The 26,964-nt window shown below is 37.3% G+C and overlaps 4 protein-coding genes across 4 annotated transcripts; all 4 read right to left on the bottom strand.

Annotated features, from left to right (window-relative positions):
* Window positions 1-517: 517 nt before the first annotated feature.
* On the bottom strand, window positions 518-3,877 carry LOC119989059 (cysteine-rich receptor-like protein kinase 10). Its single transcript, XM_038834359.1, has 7 exons — window positions 2,896-3,877; window positions 2,497-2,634; window positions 2,280-2,401; window positions 1,962-2,172; window positions 1,586-1,823; window positions 1,121-1,271; window positions 518-1,036 (listed from the first exon to the last, which is right to left on the bottom strand). Exons 1-7 carry the CDS (start codon window positions 3,668-3,670, stop codon window positions 689-691), a joined length of 1,983 nt encoding a protein of 660 aa, XP_038690287.1. The 5' UTR covers window positions 3,671-3,877; the 3' UTR covers window positions 518-688.
* A 4,964-nt stretch (window positions 3,878-8,841) lies between these two features.
* On the bottom strand, window positions 8,842-12,204 carry LOC119989058 (cysteine-rich receptor-like protein kinase 10). Its single transcript, XM_038834358.1, has 7 exons — window positions 11,298-12,204; window positions 10,856-10,993; window positions 10,638-10,759; window positions 10,321-10,531; window positions 9,948-10,185; window positions 9,492-9,642; window positions 8,842-9,406 (listed from the first exon to the last, which is right to left on the bottom strand). The coding sequence occupies exons 1-7, from the start codon at window positions 12,085-12,087 to the stop codon at window positions 9,062-9,064; spliced, it is 1,995 nt and encodes a 664-aa protein (XP_038690286.1). The 5' UTR covers window positions 12,088-12,204; the 3' UTR covers window positions 8,842-9,061.
* A 764-nt stretch (window positions 12,205-12,968) lies between these two features.
* On the bottom strand, window positions 12,969-13,987 carry LOC119989079. Its single transcript, XM_038834386.1, has 2 exons — window positions 13,606-13,987; window positions 12,969-13,406 (listed from the first exon to the last, which is right to left on the bottom strand). Exon 2 carries the CDS (start codon window positions 13,389-13,391, stop codon window positions 12,984-12,986), a length of 408 nt encoding a protein of 135 aa, XP_038690314.1. The 5' UTR covers window positions 13,392-13,406; window positions 13,606-13,987; the 3' UTR covers window positions 12,969-12,983.
* LOC119987802 (cysteine-rich receptor-like protein kinase 10) lies at window positions 13,826-25,961 on the bottom strand. The gene is made up of 16 exons (XM_038832715.1): window positions 25,202-25,961; window positions 24,726-24,854; window positions 24,508-24,629; window positions 24,197-24,407; window positions 23,824-24,061; window positions 23,370-23,520; window positions 23,073-23,283; window positions 18,851-18,903; window positions 18,603-18,802; window positions 18,408-18,455; window positions 16,267-16,340; window positions 16,197-16,209; window positions 14,766-14,974; window positions 14,294-14,419; window positions 14,022-14,174; window positions 13,826-13,863 (listed from the first exon to the last, which is right to left on the bottom strand). The coding sequence occupies exons 1-16, from the start codon at window positions 25,959-25,961 to the stop codon at window positions 13,826-13,828; spliced, it is 2,736 nt and encodes a 911-aa protein (XP_038688643.1).
* Window positions 25,962-26,964: the final 1,003 nt, after the last annotated feature.

Below are 26,964 nucleotides of genomic sequence, written 5' to 3'. Positions count from 1 at the left end.
GGTTCAATTGTACGATTGATATGATATGGGACATATGCATGTATGGATATGGTGTATGACGCATACCTGAGGTGAACGTGGTCTTTATCCATTGACGGTTGATGGCATTGAATGTCTCTGGCTTGAGCGCCATCGATGGACCATCCAAGGGTGTTGGTGCCCCTTCATGGGCCGTCGACAGAGTCGGATGTCTTTGGCTTGTGCGCCCCTTGATGGGTCGCCATCCAACATGACGAATGTTGACTGTTTGTTTGACCAACATGTGTCACGTTCACCGACATTTGACATGGTTGATTGGATCATTGAGCGAAGTAGGTTAAGATGATTTTTTGCCACTACAACAAGTCCATGTGGATGTGGTGAAGCATGGCTTGGATTCTGATGTATATGTTCAAAACAATTTGGATGTGCGTCGTCTGTTTGATGAAATGTCTGATAGAACTATGGTTTCAGGGAACGCGGTGATAATTGCAACAGTTGAATTTGCCTTTTGTTTGTAGAACGTATTGAATAATACTACAACACTTCGATTGATTTTATGTTCATGTTCTGATATATGTACACTCTGTTTTTGCATTGTTCTCTCTACTGTGATCTATTTGTGCATATGGTGTAGACTGTAAAATTTAAAAAAAAAACCTGAAATTGGGGTGTACTCATAAATGTTATGTTTTTTGCTGAGATCCATTTAGAATGGAGTATACTTAGTTAAGTTGGGATGCAAATAAGGCTCATCAACTGACAAAAGTGGCACGGACTCTGACTTGCTTGTGGATTGATCCGAATCCAGCCCTTTCAAGCTCGGCACTGTTCTAGTACGGTGAAAAAATGCTGGTTGTTGAGGTAAAGCTGCAGAGCCAGAGTAACTATTGAGCATGAGAACAATTGTTGCCATTGTAGGTCTGTCAGCTGGATCTTCCTGCACGCATAATAACCCGACATGGATGCATCTCATCACTTCAGTTCTTGAATATGAGTCGGTTAAAGTAGGATCCAACAATTCCAAAGGTGTCCCTTCTCTCCAATGCTTCCACACCTGCCATGGTAAATCAATTCAAAATTAAGAAAATTGGTTTCCTCTGCAAAGAAGGAACAAACAAGAACTGAATATCATACTCACGTAGCTCGCAAGGTCGTCAGCGCCGTCTGACTGATGGAAAGAACTGTTCTTCTTCCCAGTTAAAATCTCTAGAACTATAACTCCGAAACTATACACATCAGACTTCACTGAAAATTGTCCATGCATGGCATACTCTGGGGACATGTATCCGCTGAAAAACGAAATTAATAGAGCAATTTCAAATATGATACCAAATGAAAAAAGAAAAAAGAAAAAAAAAAGATCACATCCTAAGCTATCTGGTGCTCACTGATAAAAATTGCATGAAACATACATGGCCGCACCAATTACGGTATCTGCCGCTTATATAAGGAAGCCGATAGTACAAAATGTACATCACAGGGCTTGGTGAAGCAGAAAAGTTAAAATTGAACATTTTCTACTAATCTTTACGAACCATTCAGAATATGATTGATGTTAGCAATTGAGAGTTTGCAATATTAACGATGAGAATTTCAAACTCACTAGGTCCCAACAATTCTACTTGTGTTTCCTTGAGTTTGATCAACCCCGAAAATCCTTGCCATTCCGAAATCTGAAATTTTTGGGTTCATGTCTCCATCTAACAATATATTGCTTGCTTTGAGATCTCTATGAATAATTCTTAATCGAGAGTCCTCATGAAGATAAAGAATTCCTCGAGCAATTCCTCCAATGATCTCGTAGCGCCTCGACCAACCCAACTGACTTTGTTTTTCAGCATCTGCAAGTTCATCCATGACAATATCATTGTTATGCAGCAGAGAATAAGAATCAAATAGATACAATACATGAATCTACCAATCTCTAATGATTTTGATGACAAGATGTCAGGTCAGTAAGGTTCTTGTATGTATCATACCATACAGAAAATAATCCAGGCTTTTGTTGGGGACAAATTCATAGACAAGTATCTTCTCTTCTCCCTCCAAGCAAAATCCCAACAGCTTCACTAAATTTCTGTGTTGAAGCTTGGCTACCAATACAACCTCATTCTTAAATTCTTCTGCTCCTTGTACGGAACTTCTTGATAGCCTTTTCACAGCAATATCTTGTCCATTTGAAAGTGTCCCCTGACAATTTTTAACCAATCATCAGAATAGGCTCTCTTTTACTAGTTCTAGAGCTACTTACAACATCAAGGTTGAAACATAAATCAAGACAACTATATTTTTGTCACCTTATAAACCTCGCCGAATCCTCCCTCGCCTAGCTTGTTATCATCAGAAAACTTTCTCGTGGCAGCTTCAATGCTCTCAAAATCAAATTGCAAGGACTCCACAGTTGTCATGTCATTCTCAACTGCATGATACAAATGGTGAATATTTTTAGGCACATGAGAACAAAAGATATTTTACCTTTCTGGGATTCCAAGGCGAGGTTAAAATGCTCCATACCATCATCCTCTTGTGTGGTATTGTACTTCTTTTTGGCTCTCCTGCTTAAGATATAGTAGCCTATAACGAAAAGCACCACAAACACAACAATGGGAGCAACAATTGCAACTATTGTTACCGTTGAGATTCCACCCTTTCCTGCATAACAAAATATTGGAATTAATGGGACGCTTCTCTTCCAATTTCATGGCTCCTACAGTTTAAAGCAACTAATTTTTGCCTTTCTAATTCCAATCATATGTTCCAAACTAATAGAAGAACAAACAGCACAAGAAGTACAAAAGCAAAGCAAACACTTTTCAGCCTATATGGCGCACCCACATAGATTTGGGCAAAAGAAGCTCAACAGGCTTAGAAATTCTTCAGAGAGAAGCCTTAGAAAAAGTGGATTAAAATTACCTTTACGACTAGCCGGAGGAGGAAGAGACGGAGGTGGTGGTGGTGGTGGTGGTGCCGGAACCGCAGACTGATTATAGAACAGGTATGTCTCAAACCTAACGTTGCAGCTACCCCCGAGAGTTTGAGATCCTATGCTCCCAACTACAAGGTTTCCAATGGATGCCTGGAGACATCTCTGGCAGTTACTACTAGATAGGTCCTGCGTGCACTGCGCAAGGGTGTACAGAGCATTAAACGACGAGACACTCGCAGCTCCGGTCGCAAATTTTCTAGCACTACTTGAAGCCTGAGTCGCTAAACCGCTCATCGTGGATCGCACTAGGTCACTAAAGCCGGTTTGGTTCGTGGCGTTCTGCGTGTTGTACAAAGTCAGAACAGGACCTTCATTCCCACTATTGAAGAAAGTCCGGTTGGAGTAACGAAGAAGACACTCGTCGTACCAGATTACAGCCACTTTCTCTACAGGACACCTTTGAACTACGTCTTGGGTAGCGAAATTGACACAGTCTTGACAAACATCGGTGGAGCCGTCGCCACGGCAGAGGAAGAGGCCGTAGACGGTGTCAGGAGTTTGGCCGGTTGTGGTGTTGTGGAAACCATCATTGCTAGTGGAGTTGGAGGCGAGAGAGGAGAGGAGGATTTTGAGATTGGATTGGTAAGTGCTGTTCGGGTCGAAAGTGGTAGTATTTGGACAGGTATGGTAGACGTAATTTGGATCAGCTTCACTGGTAACAACAAGACCAAGCAACAACAGAAACACAAATCCCATGGACATTCTTAAAAAAGACCTTTCGACAGTCCAATTCCTGAACTTCTCAGCTTCTGATCAGGACAAAGATCTTGCCTTTTCTTAAAGTTTTCGCAGACCCAGTTCATGGAGTTCTAAATTCAGCAACAGATATATGGGATAAACTGGGCGTGAACGGAACGGTGAGGACGCGAGTCAATAAAAGCATAGTCAAGCCCACCACCACAAAACAGAGCGACAATTATCTAAGTCAAATTTGTGGAAAATTAAGCGGAGAATAGAAGAAACGACATTTAGGCTCGGTGGAGAGAAAATCTTGATTTTAAATATTAGTGGAAATGTTGTGAAAAATATGTTGAACTTAAAGCTATGAAATATGTTGTGAGGTATTTGGTGAACTAAAAACTGACGCTAGAGAAAAACAGTTGAAATAAAGTATTATAATATTATTTTTTATTTTTATATTAAAATTAATTTTAATAAGAATTAATTTAAGTATTAATTAATAAATATTTTTAATTGTTAATTAATAAAATATTAATATTTATTTATTTTAAGTATTATAACTGTTAAAATATTTTTATAATATTAAAACTGTTAAAAATAATTTTAAGTATTAAAATTATATTTAAGCTAATTAATATAATTTATTATTAAAATTAGTTATAATTTGTTTTTATATCAAAACTGAAATTAATGTTTTAAATATTAAAAGAAATTAATGTTATAAATATTACTCATAGGACCCATAGTATTAAAAAATAATAAAATGTAATGATGATGTGGGGTCCACACCATTAAAAAACAAAAAAAAAAGAAGCGGGAGGCGTTTTGAAAAGAAGCTCCCTTCCTCCAGCGGATTTAGTCTTCTTTTCTCCGATGACGTTTATTAATGACGCCGGGGGGGGGTTAATAGCAACATAACCCATTGATGGAGATTTGAGTGGAAATTCAAATCAACCGCACGGGGGGGGTTAATAGCAACATAACCCATTGATGGAGATTTGAGTGGAAATTCAAATCAACCGCACGACGGTGTGGCCAACTCGTTTGTACCTGATGACGCGTTGGAATTACGATAATGACATCGCTTTTAAAACTCAAATAAAATCTTATAATATTGTACTAACAAAAATAAGACTTAAAACCAGTTGAAAATAACGTAGACTTCTAAATAGACTATATTCAAAATCCCATGATTTTTGATCTGTATCATACTCTCCTTATTGGAGAAAACTAGACCTCGAGTTTTAAAGAATGGAAGTAGGAAAGCACTTGACATAACCCATTGATGGAGATTTGAGTGGAAATTCATATCAACCGCACGACGGTTTGGCCGACCCATCTGTACCTGATGACGCATTGGAACTACGATAATGACATCGCTTTTAAAACTCAAATAAAATCCTATAATATTATACTAACAATAATAACTTAAATAAAAAAATAAATAAGACTTAAAGCCAATTGCAAAAAAAAGTAGACTTCTAAATACACTATATTCAAAATCCCATGATTTTTGATCTGTATCATACTCTCCTTATTGGAGAAAACTAGACCTCGAGTTTTAAAGAATGGAAGTAGGAAAGCACTTGACAAAACTATTATTAGTATTTATTCCCAATTGATATTTGTTTAGTATTTATATTCTTTTTGGTATTTACTTTTAATTTGTCTAGCTTAGGAGTTCAGTTTCCGTTAAAGTATAAACTAGTTTTCTATGTAGTTTTGGTTTTCTAGTTTGAGTAGGTTTTCGCTTGTTTGCTTCGACTATATAAGACAATAGAATTGTACTTATTTGAATGAATCAAGGAAATTAAACAAAAATCGATACTTGTTCTCAAAACCGAGAGTTTACTCTCAACCCAACCTTGTTCTTAATTCTGTTAAGATCAAGGTTTTCATCATTGATGCTTTCATTGAGAGACTCCTTTCAATGGCGACTGACGAGGAACGACTTGATTCATTGGAGATTAACCTATAGGTTTTACGCCTGACAGTTCAAACCAATATTTGAGACAGTATTCAAGACATTAAACAGCGATTGGCTCACTTGGAAGAGGTGATCACTGCAAACTTGAAGGGACGACATTGACGTAGGAGTACCCATAGTAAAACCTGTCATCACTCTCATGCCAGTTATTCTGGATCATCATTTGATTCTCAAGTTCACTCTTAGTCAAGATCGCGGTAATCTCAACAAAGCATCTCAAAAAAGACAGCAGCATGGATTCCAACGAAGGTGATCATCACAGCGATGGTAGCCGATCAGGGTCTACGTCGGATATATCAGAGCAGCCATCAACTGAAGAAGATCTATTGCTGAAAGAGGAGATCAAAGAAGAAATAATGGAGGAGAAATCTCACATTATCTAAGAAGCATATCTTAACCATCTTATGGTGCCTGTTGAATATGTCGATTTTTTCATTCCCAATTGGTTTAGCAAGGTCAAGAATCCTTCGGTCTCTTTGATAATTGAAGTTAAGCGTCAAGGAAGTATTGGTCAATGATGCTATTCTCGACAGAGTTTTTACTATTGCTACTTCTCTTTAAAATTCGAGGTTGAGTTTTCTCCAATGAGGGGAGACTGATGCAGTGGATAAAAAGTTATTCAAGATGCAGTTTCATCCTTGAGGATAAGGAAGGAATGATGAGTATTAATTTTCAATTAGTATTTATTTAGTATTTGTATTTTTGTTGGTATTTGCTTTTAATTTGTTTAGCTTAGGAGTTGAGTTTCCGTTAAGGTATAAAGTAGTATTTTAGTTTGAGTAGGTTTTTGGTTGTTTGCTTTGGCTATAAAAGTCAATAGAGTTGTCCTTATTTGAATGAATCAAAGAAATCAAACAAAAATCGAAACTCGTTCTCAAAACCGAGAGTTTACTCTCAACCCAACATTGTTCTTAATTTTGTTAAGATCAAGATTTTCATCATAATACCTCGGCACAATATCGAGATGCCCTCCCCAATACCAACCAAGGTACATGATCACTACCCGACCGAGGTAGGTTTCCTTTACCCAACCGAGGTGGATCCAATCCATCCGATAGAGGTAGGTTATACCTATTCGACCGAGGTGAAGTACAATTTTAATGAATTAATGTCCCGATAAGACACCAACTTTTAACAAGGTCCAACTCCCCCATTGGACAAGGATACGGAGGGAATTTATGCTCCAAAAAATACTCAGAAAAACCAATGAGAAACTGCAACTCAAATACCTCAGCTCATAAAGGATACCTCCACCATTAGGTAAACATGTTAACTCCTACACTTAAAATTACTTACTATATTACTTACTAAGTAAAACTCGAAGTTTCGAGCAACGAGTCATCCTCTTAAGTTTAGTTCAGTACTGAGTTGAGCGCAGAGAGGTCCCCCGAAAACATTCTCGAAGCCCTATCGAGCAAAGAGACGTCCTCCTAAGTTTAGTTTAATACTTACTTGAGCTTCGGAGAGCTCCGCCGAGTACACCCTCGAGGCCCTACCATAACTTATGTTTATTCTCTGTTCAGCACAAAAAGAAGAAGGTACTCACCAACTAGGAAGGAAGCCACCAATTTCAGCTCGGTCTGACTTAGCTGATTCGTTTGATAGGACAGACTTATTTACAACATCATCAAAAGAAAACATTATTCAAACTACAAAATTAATAGCAGCGACACGCTGTATAGTGTGATTTCATTTACAGAAAGATTTATTGATGATGAATAATCAATTGGAACCACTCAACCAACAGAGAACGGACATTGTCGAGTGATATTTTGAAGGATTCCCCAGCCGTACCACAACATATGACATCATAATTTCCTAGTTTCTGTTGGATGTCATAGTAGAACTTAAGTTGATGCATTGCAATAAACACTTTTTTTTTGATTAACCGAGAAACTACCTAATCCAGCATGTCATTCAGACAACTTAATGAACATAAACCTCAGGCCGTTAGAACACATGCTCTTACATCAAGCATCGTACATTCTAAATCCAGAGATATAACTAACTACTAACTAAGCTATCGCAAGTGGTTGTAAGAAAACTCCCTCTAAGAGTGTGTTTGGATAGAGGGATTTGGGGGGAAGGGAATAGAAGGGAAAGGGAAGGAAGAGAAGGGAAGAGAATGGAAGGGAAAATACATTTCCCTTCTCATGTTTGGATAAATAAAAAAAGAAAAGAAAGAAAAGTAGTTTAATTTACTAGTTTATCATCTTTTTTATGTTTAATGGTGCGTTTGGTAGAGGGGTAATGAGGTGTAATAGTTATAAGGGTAATTAAATTTTAAATTTACTTGTGTTTGTTATGTTAGTAAAATTTTTACTCCTGTAATAAATTTTAGTAATTGAGCTTATTTTTTATACATAAAGTTTACTGGGGGGACCTGGGTAATAAAAAGTAATAAGCAGTTTTACTCTAACCTATTACCCTCTTAATTAAATCCCCAAAAAACTCTTCACATATGGTAATTGAAAATAAGCTCCAACGAGAAGAATTTCACACTAGAAACTTACATATATACATATATATATATATATATATATATATATATATAAAATATGTGTCTGCCTATGCATATGTATCTATATTTTTAAATTTTGATACATGATAGTCGTAACAATAAAAAAAAAATGATCTTACTTTTTTCTAGTTTGGTTCATTACAATAATAACAAACAAGGGTAATGATATTACATCAGTAACGTATAGCCGTAACAAACAAGAGTAATGAATGCTTGGGTAAATTTTACCCTTCTTTACCAAACAATGGTAACAATTATTCTCCATAATTATTATTACCCTTGTAACATTTACATGGGTAACAAATTATACCCCCAAATTCTTACCCCCATACCAAACGCACCCTAAGTATTATGTTCAAGGGTAAAATAGGTTTTAAACTTCGAAGTAACTTAATTAGTAATCTCTTCCCTCCAAATGCCTCCATTTTGGGAGGAAAGAATTTTGACAAAAATTTAATGAAATCTTCCTCCCAAATCCCCTCAAATCCCTCCCCTCAATTTTTTATAAACTATCCAAACAAGAGAATTAGAAGGAAACTCTTTTTCCCTTCCCTTATCTTCCCTTCCCTCCAAATCCCTCAATCCAAACACACTCTAAATCTTAAAATAGATCCCTCGTCTCTCTTCCCCTATGGAACAAAAAAAAACAAGATCTTTATTTCGTGTATAAATAGGTCAATTGTGAATAGTAAGAATGGTGCGAGTACAGTGAAGCTCTGTATGTTATATCCTTAGTTCCTTACTAAAGAATTTCAATACGAGCTCTGGTAGATACGAAGTACACCCACTACAATTTCATATACATACAGCATATGACTTCACAGGCAACAAAAAATCTTCAATGAAACGGTTGGGAGTTCATATATTCAGAGAAGATGCTAATTTGGACAACACAATATTCAGTTTATCTAGGATACACTTCTGTAATTGATGCTTCGTTAACTGAGAAAAGTGGCAGGGATTCTGACTTGCTTGTGGATTGATCAGAATCCAGCCCTTTCAAGCTCGGCACTGTTCTAGTATGGTGAAAAAATGCTGGTCGTTGAGGTAAAGGTAGAGAGACAGAGCAACTATTGAGCATGAGAACAATTGTTGCCATTGTAGGTCTCTCAGCTGGATCTTCCTGTACGCATAATAACCCGACATGGATGCATCTCATCAATTCAGTTCTCGAATAAGAGTCGGTTAAAGTAGGATCCAACAATTCCAAAGGTGTCCCTTCTCTCCGTTCTCTCCAATGCTTCCACACCTGCCACGGTAAATTTGATTGAAAAATAAGAAATTCGGTTTCCTCTGCAAGGGGGGCACAAACAAGAACTGAATATCATACTCACATAGCTCACAAGGTTCTTGGCACCATCTGACTGATGGAAAGAATTGTTCTTCTTCCCAGTTACAATCTCTAGAACTAAAACTCCGAAACTATACACGTCGGACTTCACTGAAAATTTTCCATGCATGGCATACTCTGGGGACATGTATCCGCTGAAAAATGAAATCAACAGAGCAATTTCAGATATGATACCAAATGAAAGAAAATATTAATTTATATCCTAAGCTATCTGGTGCCCACTGATGAAAATTGCATGGAATATACATGGCCACACTAGTTATAGTTTCTGCCACCTATATAGGGAAGCTAATAGTCCAAAATGTACATGACAGGCCATGGTGAAGCAGAAAAGTTAAAATTGGAACATTTTTTTACTGATCTTTACGAAAAAATCAGAATATGATTGATGTTAGTAATTGAAAGTTTGCGATATTAAGGATAAGAATTTCAAACTCACTAGGTCCCAACAATTCTACTTGTGTTTCCTTGAGTTTGATCAACCCCGAAAATCCTTGCCATTCCGAAATCTGAAATTTTTGGGTTCATATCTCCATCTAACAATATATTGCTCACTTTAAGATCTCTATGAATAATTCTTAATCGGGAGTCCTCATGAAGATAAAGCATTCCTCGAGCAATTCCTCCAATGATCTTGTAGCGCCTTGACCAATTCAACTGACTTTGTTTTTCAGGGTCTGCAAATTCATCCATAATAATATCATTGTCATGCTGCAGAGAATAAGAATCAAATAGATACGATACATGAATCTACCAATCTATAATGATTTTGTAATGACAAGAGGTCAGTAAATATCTTGTATGTATCATACTATACAGAAAATAGTCCAGGCTCTTGTTGACGACAAATTCATAGACAAGTATCTTCTCTTCTCCTTCCAAGCAAAATCCCAACAGCTTCACCAAATTTCTGTGTTGAAGCTTGGCAACCAATACAACCTCATTCTTAAATTCTTCCGCTCCTTGTCCGGAACTCCTTGATAGCCTTTTCACAGCAATATCTTGTCCATTCGGAAGTTTACCCTGATAATTTTTCAGCAATCATCAAAATAGGCTTTCTTTTACCAGTTCTAGAGTCACTTACAAAATAAAGGTTGAAACAAAATTCGAGACATCCATTTTTTTTTACCTTATAAACCTCGCCAAATCCTCCCTTGCCTAGCTTGTTATCATCAGAAAACTTTCTTGTTGCAGCTTCAATGCTCGCAAAATCAAATTGCAAGGACTCCACAGTTGTAATGTCATTCTTAACTGCGTGATACAAACAGTGAATATTCTAAGACACATGAGAACAAAAGATTTTTTCTTTTGATGGGGTTCCAGCGCGAAGATAAAATTGCTCCTTACCATCATCTCCTTGTGTGATACTGTATTTGTTTTTCAATCTCCTGCTTAAGATGCAGTAGCCTATAACCAAAAGCACCAGAGACATGACAATGGGAGCAACAATTGCAACTATTCTTACCGTTGAGAGTCCACCCTTTCCTGCACAGTGAAGATTGGAATTAATGGGACGCTTCTCTTCCAATTTCATGACAGCCGCACCCAGGCTCCTATGGTTATGGTGGGGTCTGATTAAGTTTTTGCTTTCTAATTCCAATTCCATGTTCCAAACTAATAGAAGAACAAACAGCACAAGAATTATAAATGTAAAGCATACACTTTTTCAGCCTAGAGAGTCCTGATTGAATAGACATGGCACACCCACATAGATTTGGGCCAAAGAAGTTCTACAGACTTACAAATTCTTTGAGAAAGAAACTTTAGAAAAAGTGGGTGCAAAATTTACCTTTACGACTAGCCTTAGGAGGAAGAGACAGAGGTGATGGTGGTGATACCGGAACCGCAGACTGATCATAGAACAGGTATGTCTCAAACCTAACGTTGCAGCTAGACCCGAGAGTTCTTGATCCTACTCTCCCAACGTAAAGGTTTCCAACGGATTCCTGGAGACATCTCCGGCAGTTACTACTGGATAGGTCCTGAGTGCACTGCGCAAGGGTGTACAGAGTATTAAACGACGATGTCGACGAGAAATTTGTCGCTCCCGTCGCAAATTTTCTAGCACTACTTGAAGCCTGAGTCATTAAACCATTCATGGTGAATCGCACTAGGTCACTAAAGCTGGTTTGGTTCGTGGCTTTCTGCGTGTTGTACAAAATTCGAATAGGACCTTCATTTCTACTATTGAAGAACATCCGGTAGGAGTAACGAAGAAGACACTGGTCGTACCAGATTACAGCCACTTTCTGTACAGGACACCTTTGAACTACGTCTTGGGTAGCGAAAGTGACACAGTCTTGGCAAACATCGGTGGGGACGTCGCCACGGCAGAGGAATAGGCCATAGACGGTGTCAGGGGTTTGACCGGTTGTGGTGTTGTGAAAACCATCGTTGCTAGTGGAGTTGGAGGCGAGAGAGGAAAGGAGGAGGTTGAGATTGGATTGGTAAGTGCTGTTTGGGTTGAAAGTGGTGGTATTTGAACATTCATGGAAGACGTAATTTGGATCAGCTTCACTTGTAAAAGCTAGACCCAAGAACAGAAACACAACTGCCATGGACATTCTTAAAAAGGACATTTTGACAGTCCAGTTTTCCTGAACTTCTCAGCTTCCGATCAGGGCAAAGATCTTGCCTTTTTTTTAAAGTTTTCTTAGACCCAGTTTATGGAGTTTTAAATTCAACAACAGCCAACAGATAGATGGGTCAGAGTGGGCATGAACTGAACGGTGAGGACGCAAGTCAATATAAGCAAAGTGAAGTCCACCAATGTTTAATTCTTTATGTTTTAATGCAGACAGTCTAACACTCTCAAAGACTAAAAACAGAGCAACAATATCTCAATCAAATTTTGTGGAAAATTAATCGGAGAAGAGAAGAAACGACATCTTCTTTTTTTCCGATGACATTCTTTAATTGATGGAGACGTGACTCTGATCAACCGCACCACGGTGTGGCCCCATTTGTCCATTGATATTTTTTTTTCGTTTTTTGATAAACCCATTTGTCCATTGATTATTCTGCGAATTAGTTAGAGAGACATTATTGTAGCTCCAGACCCAATCTGAGCTTCTGGAACACTGGTCAGTGGAAGGTGTAATAGAGGCAGATTGTGAGTTGTTGAAGAAGGCTTTGGAAGTCTGTCGAGTTAATTGAACTTTACATCACTGAAAGATCATCATTGTTTCAACTCAGTCACCCAATGTCAGATTGTTTCAACTCAGTCACCCATTTTCGAATTTGTTTCAATTTCATCATCCTGGGCAGATTTCCACAAATCTGGGCAGTCAACCTTGCCTACATGGCATTTTGACTCTTACATGTAATATGAGTTAGAATGACAAATGCCACTTGGAAAGTTTAAAAAAAAAATTTGGCAAATGCCAACTGGACAATAAAAAATAAAAATCCCTGCATATATCAGATCTGTACAAAAACGTAACAAACTTCTATATTAGTCACTAAAAAGATAAATTCATTCCAAATTTATATTAGTCACTTTTGAAGTAACCTTAGGATTGAACTTTGGATTTGCTACCCTACGTCTCCTAATTCCATCTTCACTATCATCTTCATACAACAAGATGTCCTCATTCTCTGATTCGTACTCCAAATTGAGGTCTTCATCGCTGCCAATATCACCACCAATGCCGTAAGCACCACTGCGACCATCATCTCCACTATCATAAAGTTCAACACTGTCACCACTGCCATCTCCATCAACACTGCCATCACTACCACTGAAATCATCTCCACTGCCATCACTGTCATCCTCATTCCCTCCATGTCCATTGCCTACGTTAACATCAACAGAACCATCATTCTTTTCCAAATTCGCCATATACGCATCAAGAGAATAATCAACAACCTCAGACTGAGTCATTTTCTAACAACTAAACTGCATATTAACAAGCAAACAAACACAAAACAATCAATACCATAAAGAGAACAGTAATAAAACCTAAAAATTAAACCTAATACCCAAATTTCTTACAAACTCAAATAAACCTAAAAATTGAAGTAAATTTCTCAAATAAACCTAAAAATTAAAGTAAATTTGAAAAATAATAAAAGAGAACATCATAATCATCACTTACCAATACCAAGAGCTTTTGTTCAAGGGAGATGAATTTTGCAAGGTTGATGGGCTAAGAAGAGGAGAGTTGGGTGATTGCTCAAAGCGAGATTTTTGAGGGCCAAGAAGAGGAGCGGCGCACGTGCTTGAGGGATATGTGATGTGAGTTGGGTTAGGGTTTTTTTGGTTTTTAATTTTGATTTTTTTTATTCTAACTCATATTACACGTAAGAGTCAAAATGTCATGTAGGCAAGGTTGACTGCCCAGATTTGTGGAAATCTGCCCAGGGTGATGAAATTGAAACAAATTCGAAAATGAGTGACTGAGTTGAAACAATCTGACATTGGGTGACTGAATTGAAACAATGATGATCTTTCAGTGATGTAAAGTTCAATTAACTCGAAGTCTGTCTATTGTTTGAAGATACTGGACATTACCTATGTGGGCACAACCAAACAACAAGTCCAATAATGCGTTTGCCCTTGGGTTGTAATGGATTTCTTGTGGTGGTCGTGTCCTTAAAAGGAGACCAAAACCAAACCTTCGTTGAATGTTAGTTTTACTGTAAATTTCACCATTATATGAATATCCTTCAATGCTCAGATAAGGAAGAAAACATTATTCAAATTACAAAATAACTGCGGCCACACACTGGACAGTGTGATTTCATTTATAGAGAGATTATTGATGATGAATTATCAATTGGAACCACTCAACCAACAGGGCAGGTTGTCAAGTGATATTGAAGGATTCCCCAGGCGTACCACAACATGTTTTCTGAGTAATGTGTGATCGAAAACAAACACATTAAAATCCACCATAATGATCACTAGTGCTGGTAAATTGTAAAATTATAAAAATATCGCTAAAAACATAAAACAACCCATTTGAAGACCGAAACGATAGAATTCTGCGAAAGTATGATGGGGCTAAGGACTAAATCTCCACAAATGATAATTAACAACAATTTTCTATTTTGATGCAACTATTCAGTTAGGCAAAACCTAGCTGGTACAAATGGTAACTAACTACAGCTTTATGTTTTGTTTAATTCCTCCTATTAAGTACTAAAACTCCTAATAATTTTATTATAAATAAACCTCTAATAAGAAAAATAAATAATTAAACTAACTCTCATAATTATTAAAGGTAACTATTAAATCTTATCCTAAATCAGAAACACTCCTTTGTTTTGGTAATTGAGAAACCAGACAACATGGATCGCTTCTTTTTGTCTTCCTGATCTCTCTTGAAGGCTTTGAAACATTCCAGGTTTTCCAGCTTTGATGAAATCAAATCACGATTCAATTGTGGGCTTCGTTCAGTTCCAGGCTTTGACTTGTCACTTGTGGGCTCACTTATTTTATTCTGGTCTTGGGCTTCATTGGACCTGTTTTATTCTAGGTGGCTTTCTTGTTTAAAAGCTTAATGCAAATAAATTTATTAGAGGGAGTCGTTATTAGATTAGATAAAGAGTGACATTATTTGCACATCAAAATTTATTATCTTTACAGCACTTTTATTAATTAATTAATTAATTTATATATGTATATATCCTTATATGAAATACTTAATATGCCCTTAAATAAAAAAATAATTAAATATATAAAAACTTATGGAATTAGAAAGTTATATGTTTATACACATGACCTAGAAATTGTTTTTTTGATAAAGTGCAGGATATATACCAACGAAAAGAAAAAATATATCTCGATCTTAGTGACATTGAGATCAATGTTTATCAACAGAAAACAAAAATACCTATTTATGTTTATTTTAATTAGTTAATCCGCTGTTACCAATATTTGTATTTATATAGAACAATGGAGTTTATGATTCAGTTGATTCTGTATGGAATCACTTCTCCTCTTGAAATCAAATTTTACATCCATCCACCTTGCTTACTCTCTTGATCGAGTGTTAGCCTATTGCGTCGGTCGTCTTGTCATTTTATGATGTAGTTTTAGTGTTGCAATTATATTTACTTTCCTTTTCTGCGTTGGGGATGACACTATCATCTTCTCTTCTCCATTGTGTCCCTCAACCGCTTGTCATCCATGGAAGACAATTGAAGTCTGGTGTCAAATTATTGACACATTTGTTGGAATTTGACTCAACTTTCATATTGTTTAAACTCTTGATGATTCATTAAAAACTTGGATGTCAATTGTAAATATCGACAATAATTCCGTTTAACAAGTGTCATCATAAATAAAATAAATTTAGATTTATAAAAAAAAAAAGTGTTAGATCAATGGGTATGAGTTTATGTGTAAAAATAACATTTTTTTATATTGAAAACTTAAATCAAAGGTATTTTAGGGTTACTACTAATAATTTGGTCTAAACTTATATAACAATGGTGTAAGTTTATATGGAGAAATTATCGATGTAAAGATAACAAATTTTAGTACGCAAATAAAATCACTCTTAGATAAATGCTGTTTTTCTACTGGTTATTACCTTTTACCATTTGTTAATATCGGCTCCATGAGCTTGCCATATATACCCTCTAATTTTTGAATTAAGTTCAAACTTGTTTTATGTTCTTCTCTGAATTACTCTCTCTCTTTCTTCTTCCTCTTCCTCTTCTCCTTCTCCTTCTATCAAACCTCTTGTTTTGACCTGCACAAGGCAAATATAGAAAACCAATTTATATCAAAACCACTTATTCCAGCATACCCCCTTCAGACAACTGAGTGGATATAAATCTCAGGCTGTCAGAACGAATGCCCTGACTTCTAGCACCGTACACTCTAAATTCGGAGATATAATCAACTAGGTTGTCGTTAAGTGATTGTAAGAAATACTCCCTCTAAATCTTCAAATAGATCCCTCGACTCTCTTCCCCTATCGGACAAAAAAACAAGATCTTTATTTTGTGTATAAATATTTACTGTAAATAGTAAGAATGCAAGGAGAATAATGAGGCTTTTTGTATGTTATATCCTCTTACTGAAGGATTTCAGCATGAGCTCTGGTAGATAAGAAGAACAGGCATCACCAACGATCTATTTTGGGCACAATTAAGTGTGGGACCTACATGTTCTTTGGGATGGATCTAAGATTGAGTACGTACATCTTTGAGTGTAGATGATCATAATACATTTGCATTACAAAAATCAATATCAGGTGAATGAGAAATTAATCTAAAAAATGTGTGCATATGAATAGTGTAAGTCAACGTTGTAAACTCAATCCCACCTTGAAAAATTATAAACTCGAGAGAATTTATGGACTTGGGCCCAAGGATGTCAAGTTTGTTCGTGAGAAAACCTTACATGGGCTAAGGTATAGATTGGGCCAAAATCGTACATGGGTTTATGTATGGGTTGGACTTGGCTAAGCCAGTTGATCTTTTTGGTCAATATTTGATCAAGCCGATGACCAACTTAAAAAAAATCTAGTTAAAGAGCCCATATCTCAACAAAGAACCACGATTTTTGTGGCTGAAATTCCTTTTTGTTGACCTGGTCTTTATCTCACGAGGTGGACTCTCTCCTTTAAAGGGGGAATTTCGGCTAGGAAAAAGAGGAGATGCAACCTCTTTCTTAGAGTCATATAGCTTCCTTATAAGTCAGATGATACACCTCGACAGCTTCTTCCTCTCCATTTATTCTCTCCAAATTCCAGTCTCATCCGGGAGAGTATCATTCGATTCTTGGTTCGTCATTACGTTAACAACGTGTTTATGTTAATGTGTTACCAAGGAGGTGAAATTGTTAAGAAAAATAACGCAATGGATGAGAACAAGAAACAACACCACAAACTTTTTAACATAAAAAACCCTCAAAGAGGTAAAAATCACGGGACCTGTAGACCACTTAAAACTTTGACTATATAAATGGGATTACAAACTTCACCCTTAGGTCAATCACTCACACAATACAACAATTGTATAACTTCAATTTGTGATATACCTTACAAGTTGATTCACTCTTTTTTTTATCTCAAAGACTGACTACTTTGAGGCTCTCACTCGTTTTTCTCTCACACACTACTGCTATCTCTTGTAGATTCTTAAAATAATCTACGAACTCTTCTCAATTTATAGAGTTCTTACGTATTGCTTGCATTGAATGCATGCATATCTTTCAACAGTTCATATCTTGGCTCTGTCAAACAAAGATTTTAACTAAGACTTGACTCCACACGCATGCAACAATTTAATTCATGCATGTTTCCTTTTTCGTATTTTCTTCATTTAATGTACATATGTAGACATATATCTATATGTATATGTACACGTCAACTTAGACTTTTATGCAGGTATAGATATATACATCAAGCCAAATCAATGGCTTTCATGGTGGTGGCCCCTACATGGGGTTGTAAGCCACTGCCCAATAGAAATTGCTGGGACTAGCACAGATGCAAGACAATTAATCACTTTAAGATAAGAGGTGAACATCTCAACTTTGTTTATTTTCCGTTCTTGGTTTTTCTCCTCGATTCATGTATGTTTATTGTGTAAACGTTAGCATGAATGTTTAGTCTCAGAAAACAGGTTGTTTCGGTACGGATCCAACATTCCCAGCCCAAAAAAATCTTCAATGAAACGTTTGCGAGTTCATGTATTTAGAGATGATGCTTTAATTTGGATAATTGTAAGAAAACAAAGACAGAATCAACAATTCAACAACCTTCACTTCTTCTTGATAACTGATACAAAAAGACGAAAGCTTGTATAGAGCATACATACGAAAGCAAGAACTTAGGACAAAAGCTTCTACTTCGTTCTACACTTTTCTTTTTTTTCAAAAACTAAGAAGCAGTACAATACAAAGCTTCCTTTATACAACCTTCCCGAAACAAAGATCTACCTTACACTTGTCAACCTAACAGTAAGATATAGAAGCTGATATATCAAACTAAACACACATAAGTCAAACACACTTAACACAGTAAACATACAACTAAACAAAATATGAAAAATGACTAAGTTAACCTCACTGTTCTAACACTCCTTCTGGAGGTTATACTTGGTCATGCCTAGTTTGAACATCAGCTCTTCAAACCTTCTTCTAGGTAGTGCCTTAGTTAACAAGTCAGCAACCTGCTCCTCTGAACTGCAATGCACTAACTGAGTTTCACCACTCTTCTCCGCCTCTCTAATTGCATGATACTTCACCTTGATATGTTTTGTCTTCCCATGATGAGTAGGATTTTTTGCTATGAAGATGGCATATTTATTGTCACAATATATCACAGTAGCACCCTACTATTCATGTCCCAAATCCTCCAATAATTTTTTGAGCCAGATTGCTTGGTTTGACTCACTTGTAGTTGAGATATACTCAGCTTCAGCAGTGGATTGAGCCAAAACTTCTTCTTTCTTGCAGCTCCAAGAAAATATATTTGATCCTAGGCAGAAAACATAGCCACTTGTGCTTTTCATGTCATCACAACTCCCTGCCCAGTCACTGTCTACAAAGCCATAAAGACTGCAAGTTCCACCTTTTTCGTACCATAATCTGCAGTCCCTCTTATGTATCTAAATACCCTTTTTGCAGTACCAAGATGAACCTGAGAAGGAGAACTCATAAATCTAGAAAGAAGATTGGCTGCAAACAAAAAATCAGGTCTAGTTGCAGTCATATATAGCAAACTGTCAACCAGACTTCTAAATACACTAGGATCTACTATTTCAGCATCGTCATCTTTCGATAACTTCTCATTCTCAACCAATGGAACTGCAACTGACTTGCATTGATCCATTTTAAATCTTTTTAGAACTTCAAGTGCATATTTCTTTTGACACAAGAAAATACCATTTGATTTCGGAACTACTTCCATACCCAAAATATATGACATTTCACCCAAATCAGACATCTCAAACTTCTTTTTCATCACCTTCTTGGAAGAATTCATAGAATCTGGATTCTCTTCAGTAACAAGAAAATCATCAACATATAAGGAAATTAACAACTTATCCTGACCATGTTTCACATAGAGTGTTGCATTATTATCACTCTTAGTGAAACCATTTTCCAGCAAAAAAGCATCAATTTTAGTGTACCAAGCCCTAGGTGCCTATTTAAGGCCATAAAGAACTTTACAGAGCTTGTACACCTGCCCCTCCTTGCCAGGAATTATATATCCCTCAGGCTGCTCCACAAATATCTCTTTCTCAAGCTCTCCATTTAGAAAAGCAGACTTAACATCTAAATGATAGACTTTCCAACCCAATTGAGCTGTCAATGCCAACAATAACCTGACTGTAGCCAACCTAGCTACTGCAGCATAAGTGTCACCATAATCCACACCAGCAACATGAGAATAGCCTTTCACAACTAATCTGGCTTTATGTTTATGAATTGAACCATCATAATTTAATTTGGTCCTAAAGACCCATTTCAAACCAATAACCTGCCTGTCCAGAGGCTTTTCGAACAAAATCCAGGTATGATTTTTATTAATCATCCTCAATTCTTCATCCAGGGCAGACCTCCACTCAGGAAATTTAGAAGCTTCATCATAACTGCAAGGCTCCACCAAGGCTACACAACATTGCTCATACACTTCAGCAAGATATTTATGCTTTACCACAGGTCTGTCATCATCAGAATCAACTCCAGCCACCTCAACAGACTTCTCAGAAACAACACCAATAAGAACAGACTCCTCCTGTCCCTCATCAATTTTCTGAACTGAGTTCAAATCCCAGTTCCAGTAACACTGCTCATCTACCACCACATCTATACCAACCACAATCTTCTTGGACTAAATATTATATACCCTGTAACCTTTAGACTGAGAAGAATAGCCCAAGAAAATTCCCAAGTCAGCTTTCATGTCTAACTTACTTCTCTTCTATGAAGGTACATGAGTGTAGCAAATAGAACCAAAGACTTTTAAATGTTTGGCTGAAGGCTTGATGCCGAACCAGGCTTCAGTAGGAGTCTTGCCTTCCACATACTTGGTAGGTAATCTATTTAATAAATACACTGCTGTATAAACAACTTCACCCCAAAAACTTTTAGGTGACTTTTTCTCTGTCGGTAAACATCTAGCCATATTCATTATAGTTTTATTTCATCTCTCACAAACCCCATTTCGCTGTGGGGTATAGCTCACTGTGAGCTGATGAAAAATCCCAGAATCATCACAAAGCTGATTAAAAACAACTGAGTTAAACTCTGTGCCATTATCTGATCTTAAGGTTTTAATTTTTCTCCCAGATTGTGATTCAACCAGAGTTTTAAACTTCTTAAAAGCAGAAAGGACTTGTGATTTGTTGCTGATAAAATACACCCAACACATTCTCGAGAAATCATCAATAAACAGTACAAAATACATGTTTTGGCCAAGAGAGGGCACTGACATAGGCCCATACACATCAGTGTGACCTAGCTCCAATTTATCCTTAGCTCTCCAGGCTCCATCAGATGGAAAAGATTCTCTTTGCTGCTTGCCCAACTGACAGACTCCACAAATACCCTGATCCACAGTTATATTTGGAAGGTCTCTAATCATCTTATTTTCATATGTCATCTTCAAAGTGCCAAAACTACAATGACCATATGTACTGTGCCACAAGACTGACTCATCTGCGCTTAGACTCAGAGCAAGCTGCTTGTCAGGACCAGAATGCAATGGAAATGAATTATTCTTCATTTTGATATTGGCCACCAAAGTGCCACTAGGTGTAATAATTGAACAATAGCAGCCTGTGAAAGACAATTCATAACTTTTTTTCATCATTTGTGCCACACTAAGCAAGTTGTGCTTTAGTTGAGGTACAAACAAAACATTTGAAATCAGTTTAGTACCTTGCTTGGTATTAATTGAAACAGTCCCCCTACCTGAGGATACTGATATTAACTGACTGATCAAGTGTTGTAAACAAGCTTTCATCCTTTGCCATATGACTTGTACACCCACTGTCAACTAACCAAACACTCTGACTGTCATCATGATAATTGCTTGAAGCCATAAACAGAGAATCTTGAGACTGTTGTTGTTCATTCGAGTAATTTGCTTCCTGAGGAGTTTTATTGCCAACACCAATTTGCCCTTTGCCTTGCTTCTGTCTACAATTCTTCTCCAAATGCCCAAACTTTTTACAAAAGTTACATTTTGGCTATCCATATTTGTCTCAACAAAACTTCTCAGAATGATTAGACCTGCCACAATGAGAGCAAGGAGGGAACTTACCCTTCTTAAAAGAGTCACCACCAAAATTGGAACTTTCCATAGACTTCTCCTTACCCCCTTTATCATAATTCTTCTTCGTGCCATCCTTAGGATTGAATGACTTTTTACCCTTATGCTTTGCCTGCATAGCACCTTCAATCACATCATCCTGTCTGAAACTCACCCTTTGTTCATGAGCCTATAACTTACTACAGACCTCAGAGATGGACATTTTCTTCAAATCACAGCTTTCTTCAATTGTTAAAATTTTTTATTCAAATCTTTCTCGCAGGCTAATTAAAATTTTTTCCACAACTTTATAATCTACAACCTCTTCACCATATAGTCTCATTTGATTCACCAACTCTACCAATCTAGCTGAGTAAGACTTAATAGTGTCTGAATCTTTCATTTTAAACATCTCAAATTCCCTCTTGAGAGTTAACAACTTCTGTTGTCTTACCCTCTCACTTCCCTGAAAATTTTCAATCAACTTATTCCAAGCCTCTTTGGCAGACTTAATTCCCACAATTCTAGGAAAAACTTCATCAGATAAAGCTGAATGAAGAATAGTCAGAGCCTTAAAATTCTTACGTTTCTGCTCAGAGTGTTCTTCAATTTGAGAAACAGTGGGATTTTCAAACAAGGAAGCATAATCAAAACCAGATCCAATTAGATCCCACAAATTATGAGCCATAAAGAAAGCCTTCATTTTTATGCACCAGAAATCAAAATTGTCACCTGAAAAAACTGGAGCAAAAGGAAGTGAAGAAGCAGACATACTGATGAACTAATTGGCAGCCACCAATATCACCACAAGCCACTAAGAACAGCCTGCTTCGATACCACTTGTACGAAAACAAAGACAGAATCAACAGTTCAACAACCTTCACTTCTTCTCGATAACTGATACAACTGATACAAAAAGGATGGACGCTTGTAAAGAGCATATATACGAAAGCAAGAACTTAGGACAGAAGCTTCTACTTCGTTCTATACTTTTCTTTTTTTTCAAAAACTAAGAAGCAGTACAATACAAAGCTTCCTTTATACGACCTTCCAGAAACAAAGATCTACTTATCAACCTAACAGTAAGATATAGAAGCTGATATATCAAACTAAACACACATAAGTCAAACACACTTAACACAGTAAACATACAACTAAACAAAATATAGGAAATGACTAAGTTAACCTCACTATTCTAACGATAACACAATATTCAGTTTATCTAGGATACACTTCTGTAATTAATTCTTCATTAAGTGAGAAAGGTGGCAGGGACTTTAACTTGCTTGTGGATTGATCAGAATCCAGGCCTATCAAGATCGGCTCTGTTCTAGTTTGGGGAAAAAATGCTGGTTGTTGAGGTGAAGGTAGAGAGACAGAGTAACTATTGAGCATGAGAACAATTGTTGCCATTGTGGGTCTCTCAGCTGGATCTTCCTGCACGCATAATAACCCGATATGGATGCATCTCATCACTTCAGTTCTTGAATAAGAGTAGGTTAAAGTAGGATCCAACAATTTCAAAGGTGTCCCTTCTCTCCAATGCTTCCACACCTGCCATGGTAAAAGTAATTCAAAAATAAGAAACTCGGTTTCCTCTGCAAAGAAGGGCACAAACAAGAACTGAATATCACACTCACATAGCTCGCAAGGTTCTCGGCATCATCTGACTGATGGAAAGAATTGTTCTTCTTCCCAGTTATAATCTCTAGAACTAAAACCCCGAAACTATACACATCGGACTTCGCTGAAAATTGTCCATGCATGGCATACTCTGGGGATATGTATCCGCTGAAAAAATGAGATCAGTAGAGCAATTTCAGATATGATACCAAATGAAAGAAAATATTAATTTATATTCTAAGCTATCTGGTGCCCATTGATGAAAATTGCACGGAAGATACATGGCCGCACCAGTTATATTATCTGCCACTCAAAAAAGGACGCCGATAATCCAAAATGTACATCACAGGGCATGGTGGAGCAGCAAAGTCAAAATTGAACATTTTCTACTGAACTTTATGAACAATTCAGAATATGATTGATGTTAGCAATTGACAGTTTGCAATATAATGATAAGAATTCCAAACTCACTAGGTCCCAACAATTCTACTTGTGTTTCCTTGAGTTTGATCAACCCCGAAAATCCTTGCCATTCCAAAATCTGAAATTTTTGGATTCATGTCTCCATCTAACAATATATTGCTTGCTTTGAGATCTCTATGAATAATTCTTAATCGGGAGTCCTCATGAAGATAAAGAATTCCTCGAGCAATTCCTCCAATGATCTTGTTGCGCATTGACCAATCCAACTGACTTTGTTTTTCAGGGTCTGCAAATTCATCCATAACAATATCACTGTCATGCTGCACAAAATAAGAATCAACTATATACGAAACATGAATCTACCAATCTGTAATGATTTTGTAATAACAAGAGGTCAGTACTGTTCTTGTATGTATCATACCATACAGAAAATAGTCCAGGCTCTTGTTTGGGACAAATTCATAGACAAGTATCTTCTCTTCTCTTTCCAAGCAAAATCCCAGCAGCTTCACTAAATTTCTGTGTTGAAGCTTGGCTACCAATACAACCTCATTCTTAAATTCTTCTGCTCCTTGTCCGGAACTTTTTGATAGCCTTTTCACAGCAATATCTTGTCCATTCGGAAGTGTCCCCTGAGAATATTTCAGCAATCATCAGAAAAGGCTCCCTTTTACCAGTTCTAGAGTTGCAACATCAAGGTTGAAACAAAATTCCAGACATCTATTTTTTTACCTTATAAACCTCGCCGAATCCTCCCTCGCCTAACTTGTTATAATCAGAAAACTTTCTTGTGGCAGCTTCAATGCTTGCAAAATCAAATTGCAAGGACGTCATAGTTGGGATGTCATCCCCAACTGCATGATTGAAGATACAAATGGTGAATATTTTGAGACACAAGTGAACAAAAGATACTTTCTTTTATGGGATTCCAAGGCGAGGTAAAACCTTACCATCATCTTCTTGTGTGGAACTGTATTTCTTTCTCACTCTCCTGCTTAAGATACAGTAGAAAAGCACCAGAGACACGACAATGAGAGCAACAATTGCAACTATTGTTACCGTTGAGATTTCCCCCTTTCCTGCATAACGAAAGATTGGAATTAATGGGACGCTTCTCTTCCAATTTCATGACAGACACACTCATGCTCTTACAGTAATAGTGGGGTTTGATTAATTTGACCCCTATGTTTCCCTGAACTTGAAGCAACTAAGTTTTGCCTTGCTAATTCCAATTCCATGTTCCAAACTAATAGAAAAACAAACAGCACAAGAAGTACAAAAGCAAAGCATACACTTTTTCAGCCTAGAGAGCCCTGGTTGATTAGACATGGCACACCCACATAGATTTGGGCCAAAGAAGTTCAACAGAAAGAAATTCTTCACAAAGAAACTTTAGAAAAAGTGGTTCAAAATTTGCCTGTACGACTAGCCGGAGGAGGAAGAGTCAAAGGTGGTGGTGGTGGTGGTGATGCCGGAGCTGCAGACCGATTATAGAACCTGTATGTCTCAAACCTAACGTTGCAGCTAGGCCCGACAATTCTTGATCCTATTCTCCCAGTTTGAAGGTTTCCAATGGATACCTCGAGACATCTCTGACAGTTACTACTGGATAAGTCCTGAGTGCACTGCGCAAGGGTGTACAGAGTAGTAAACGACGACAAAGTTGTCGCTCCTGTAGCAAATTTTCTAGCACTACTTGAAGCCTGAGTTGCCAAACCATTCATAGTGGATCGCACTAGTTCACTAAAGCCGGTTTGGTTCGTGGCGTTCTGCAAGTTGGACAAAGGCAGCATATAACCTTCGTTAAAACTATTGAAGAAAGTCCGGCTGGAGTAACGAAGAAGACACTCATCGTAGAAGATTAGAGCCACTTTCTCTACCGGACACCTTTGAACTATGTCTTGGGTAGCGACAGTGACACAGTCTCGGCAAACATCGGTGGAGAGGTCGCCACGGCAGAGGAAGAGGCCGTAGACGGTGTCAGGGGTTTGGCCGGTGGTGGTGTTGTGGAAGCCATTGTTGCTAGTGGAGTTGGAGACGAGAGAGGAGAGGAGGAGATTGAGATTGGATTGGTAAGTGCTGTTCGGTTTGAAAGTGGTGGTATTTGAACAGATAGTGTTGAGGTAATTTGGATCAGCTTCACTGGTAACAGCAAGACGAAGCAAGAACAGAAGCACAACTGCCATGGACATTCTTAAAAAAGACATTTTGACAGTCTAGTTTTCCTGAACTTCTCAGCTTCCGATCTCAGACCCAGTTTATGGAATTTTAAATTCAGCAACAGATATATGGGATAAGTGGGCGTGAACTGAACGTCCAGGATGCAAGAAAGACTGTCCCGGTCAATGGACGCAACTCAATAAAAGCATAGTCCAACGTTCACGTTTTGATACAGATAGTCCGACTCTCAGAGTCAGAGACCACAAAACAGAGGAACCATGTCTCACTCACATTTGTGGAAAATTAAGCGGAGACAGAAAAAAACAAGATTTATTAATCTTTTTTCTTCGATGACATTTAGTAATTGATGGAGATGTGAGTGGAAACTGGAAACTCAGATCACCTCCACCACGGTGTTACCGACCCCATTTGTACCAGATGACACGTTTTGGTGGAACTTGTTGGACCTTTGGTTTTGATGATGATAAAAGTCTTTGCGTGCTATTTGAATGAGATTTGTTTTATGAGAATTGAATTTAAACTAGCTGACATCCCGCGCTTTGCAGCGGGATAATGTCATTGTGAAGGCAGGTAACGATTGGTGATATGAAAAAAGTTTGTCTGCATCCAAAAATCACAGCCAGTTCAATTTCCATCTAAAATTCACCTCCACAACTTTTCAATACAATTCCCTTAATAAGGATACTAATAAAAATTTCCATGGAATAAATTATTAATATTCATGTATAGAAGTTGGCTAAGAAAATACTTAAATCGGGAAGCTGATATTCTGGTCTGCTCCTGCTGTTTGTTTCTATGGTGACTCACACAAAAGGTAGCAGCAACAACATCAAATGAACAGCTCCACTCCCATTTAAGCTACACTTCCATATGTTCAATCCACCACTACTGTTCTCCCAATTGACATGTTCTCTCTATCCCCATCAATTTCGCTCTTCATGTTCATCATCCCTATATCATTCTCAACTTCTTTCCTTGGAGAAGTAACGATCTCCATGGTTTCACTTC

The sequence above is a fragment of the Tripterygium wilfordii genome, chromosome 21 (assembly GCF_013401445.1).
Source record: "Tripterygium wilfordii isolate XIE 37 chromosome 21, ASM1340144v1, whole genome shotgun sequence".
NCBI lineage: Eukaryota > Viridiplantae > Streptophyta > Magnoliopsida > Celastrales > Celastraceae > Tripterygium > Tripterygium wilfordii.
The sequence above is the reverse complement of the archived record's forward strand: the minus strand, read 5'-3'. Positions and strand labels throughout refer to the sequence as shown.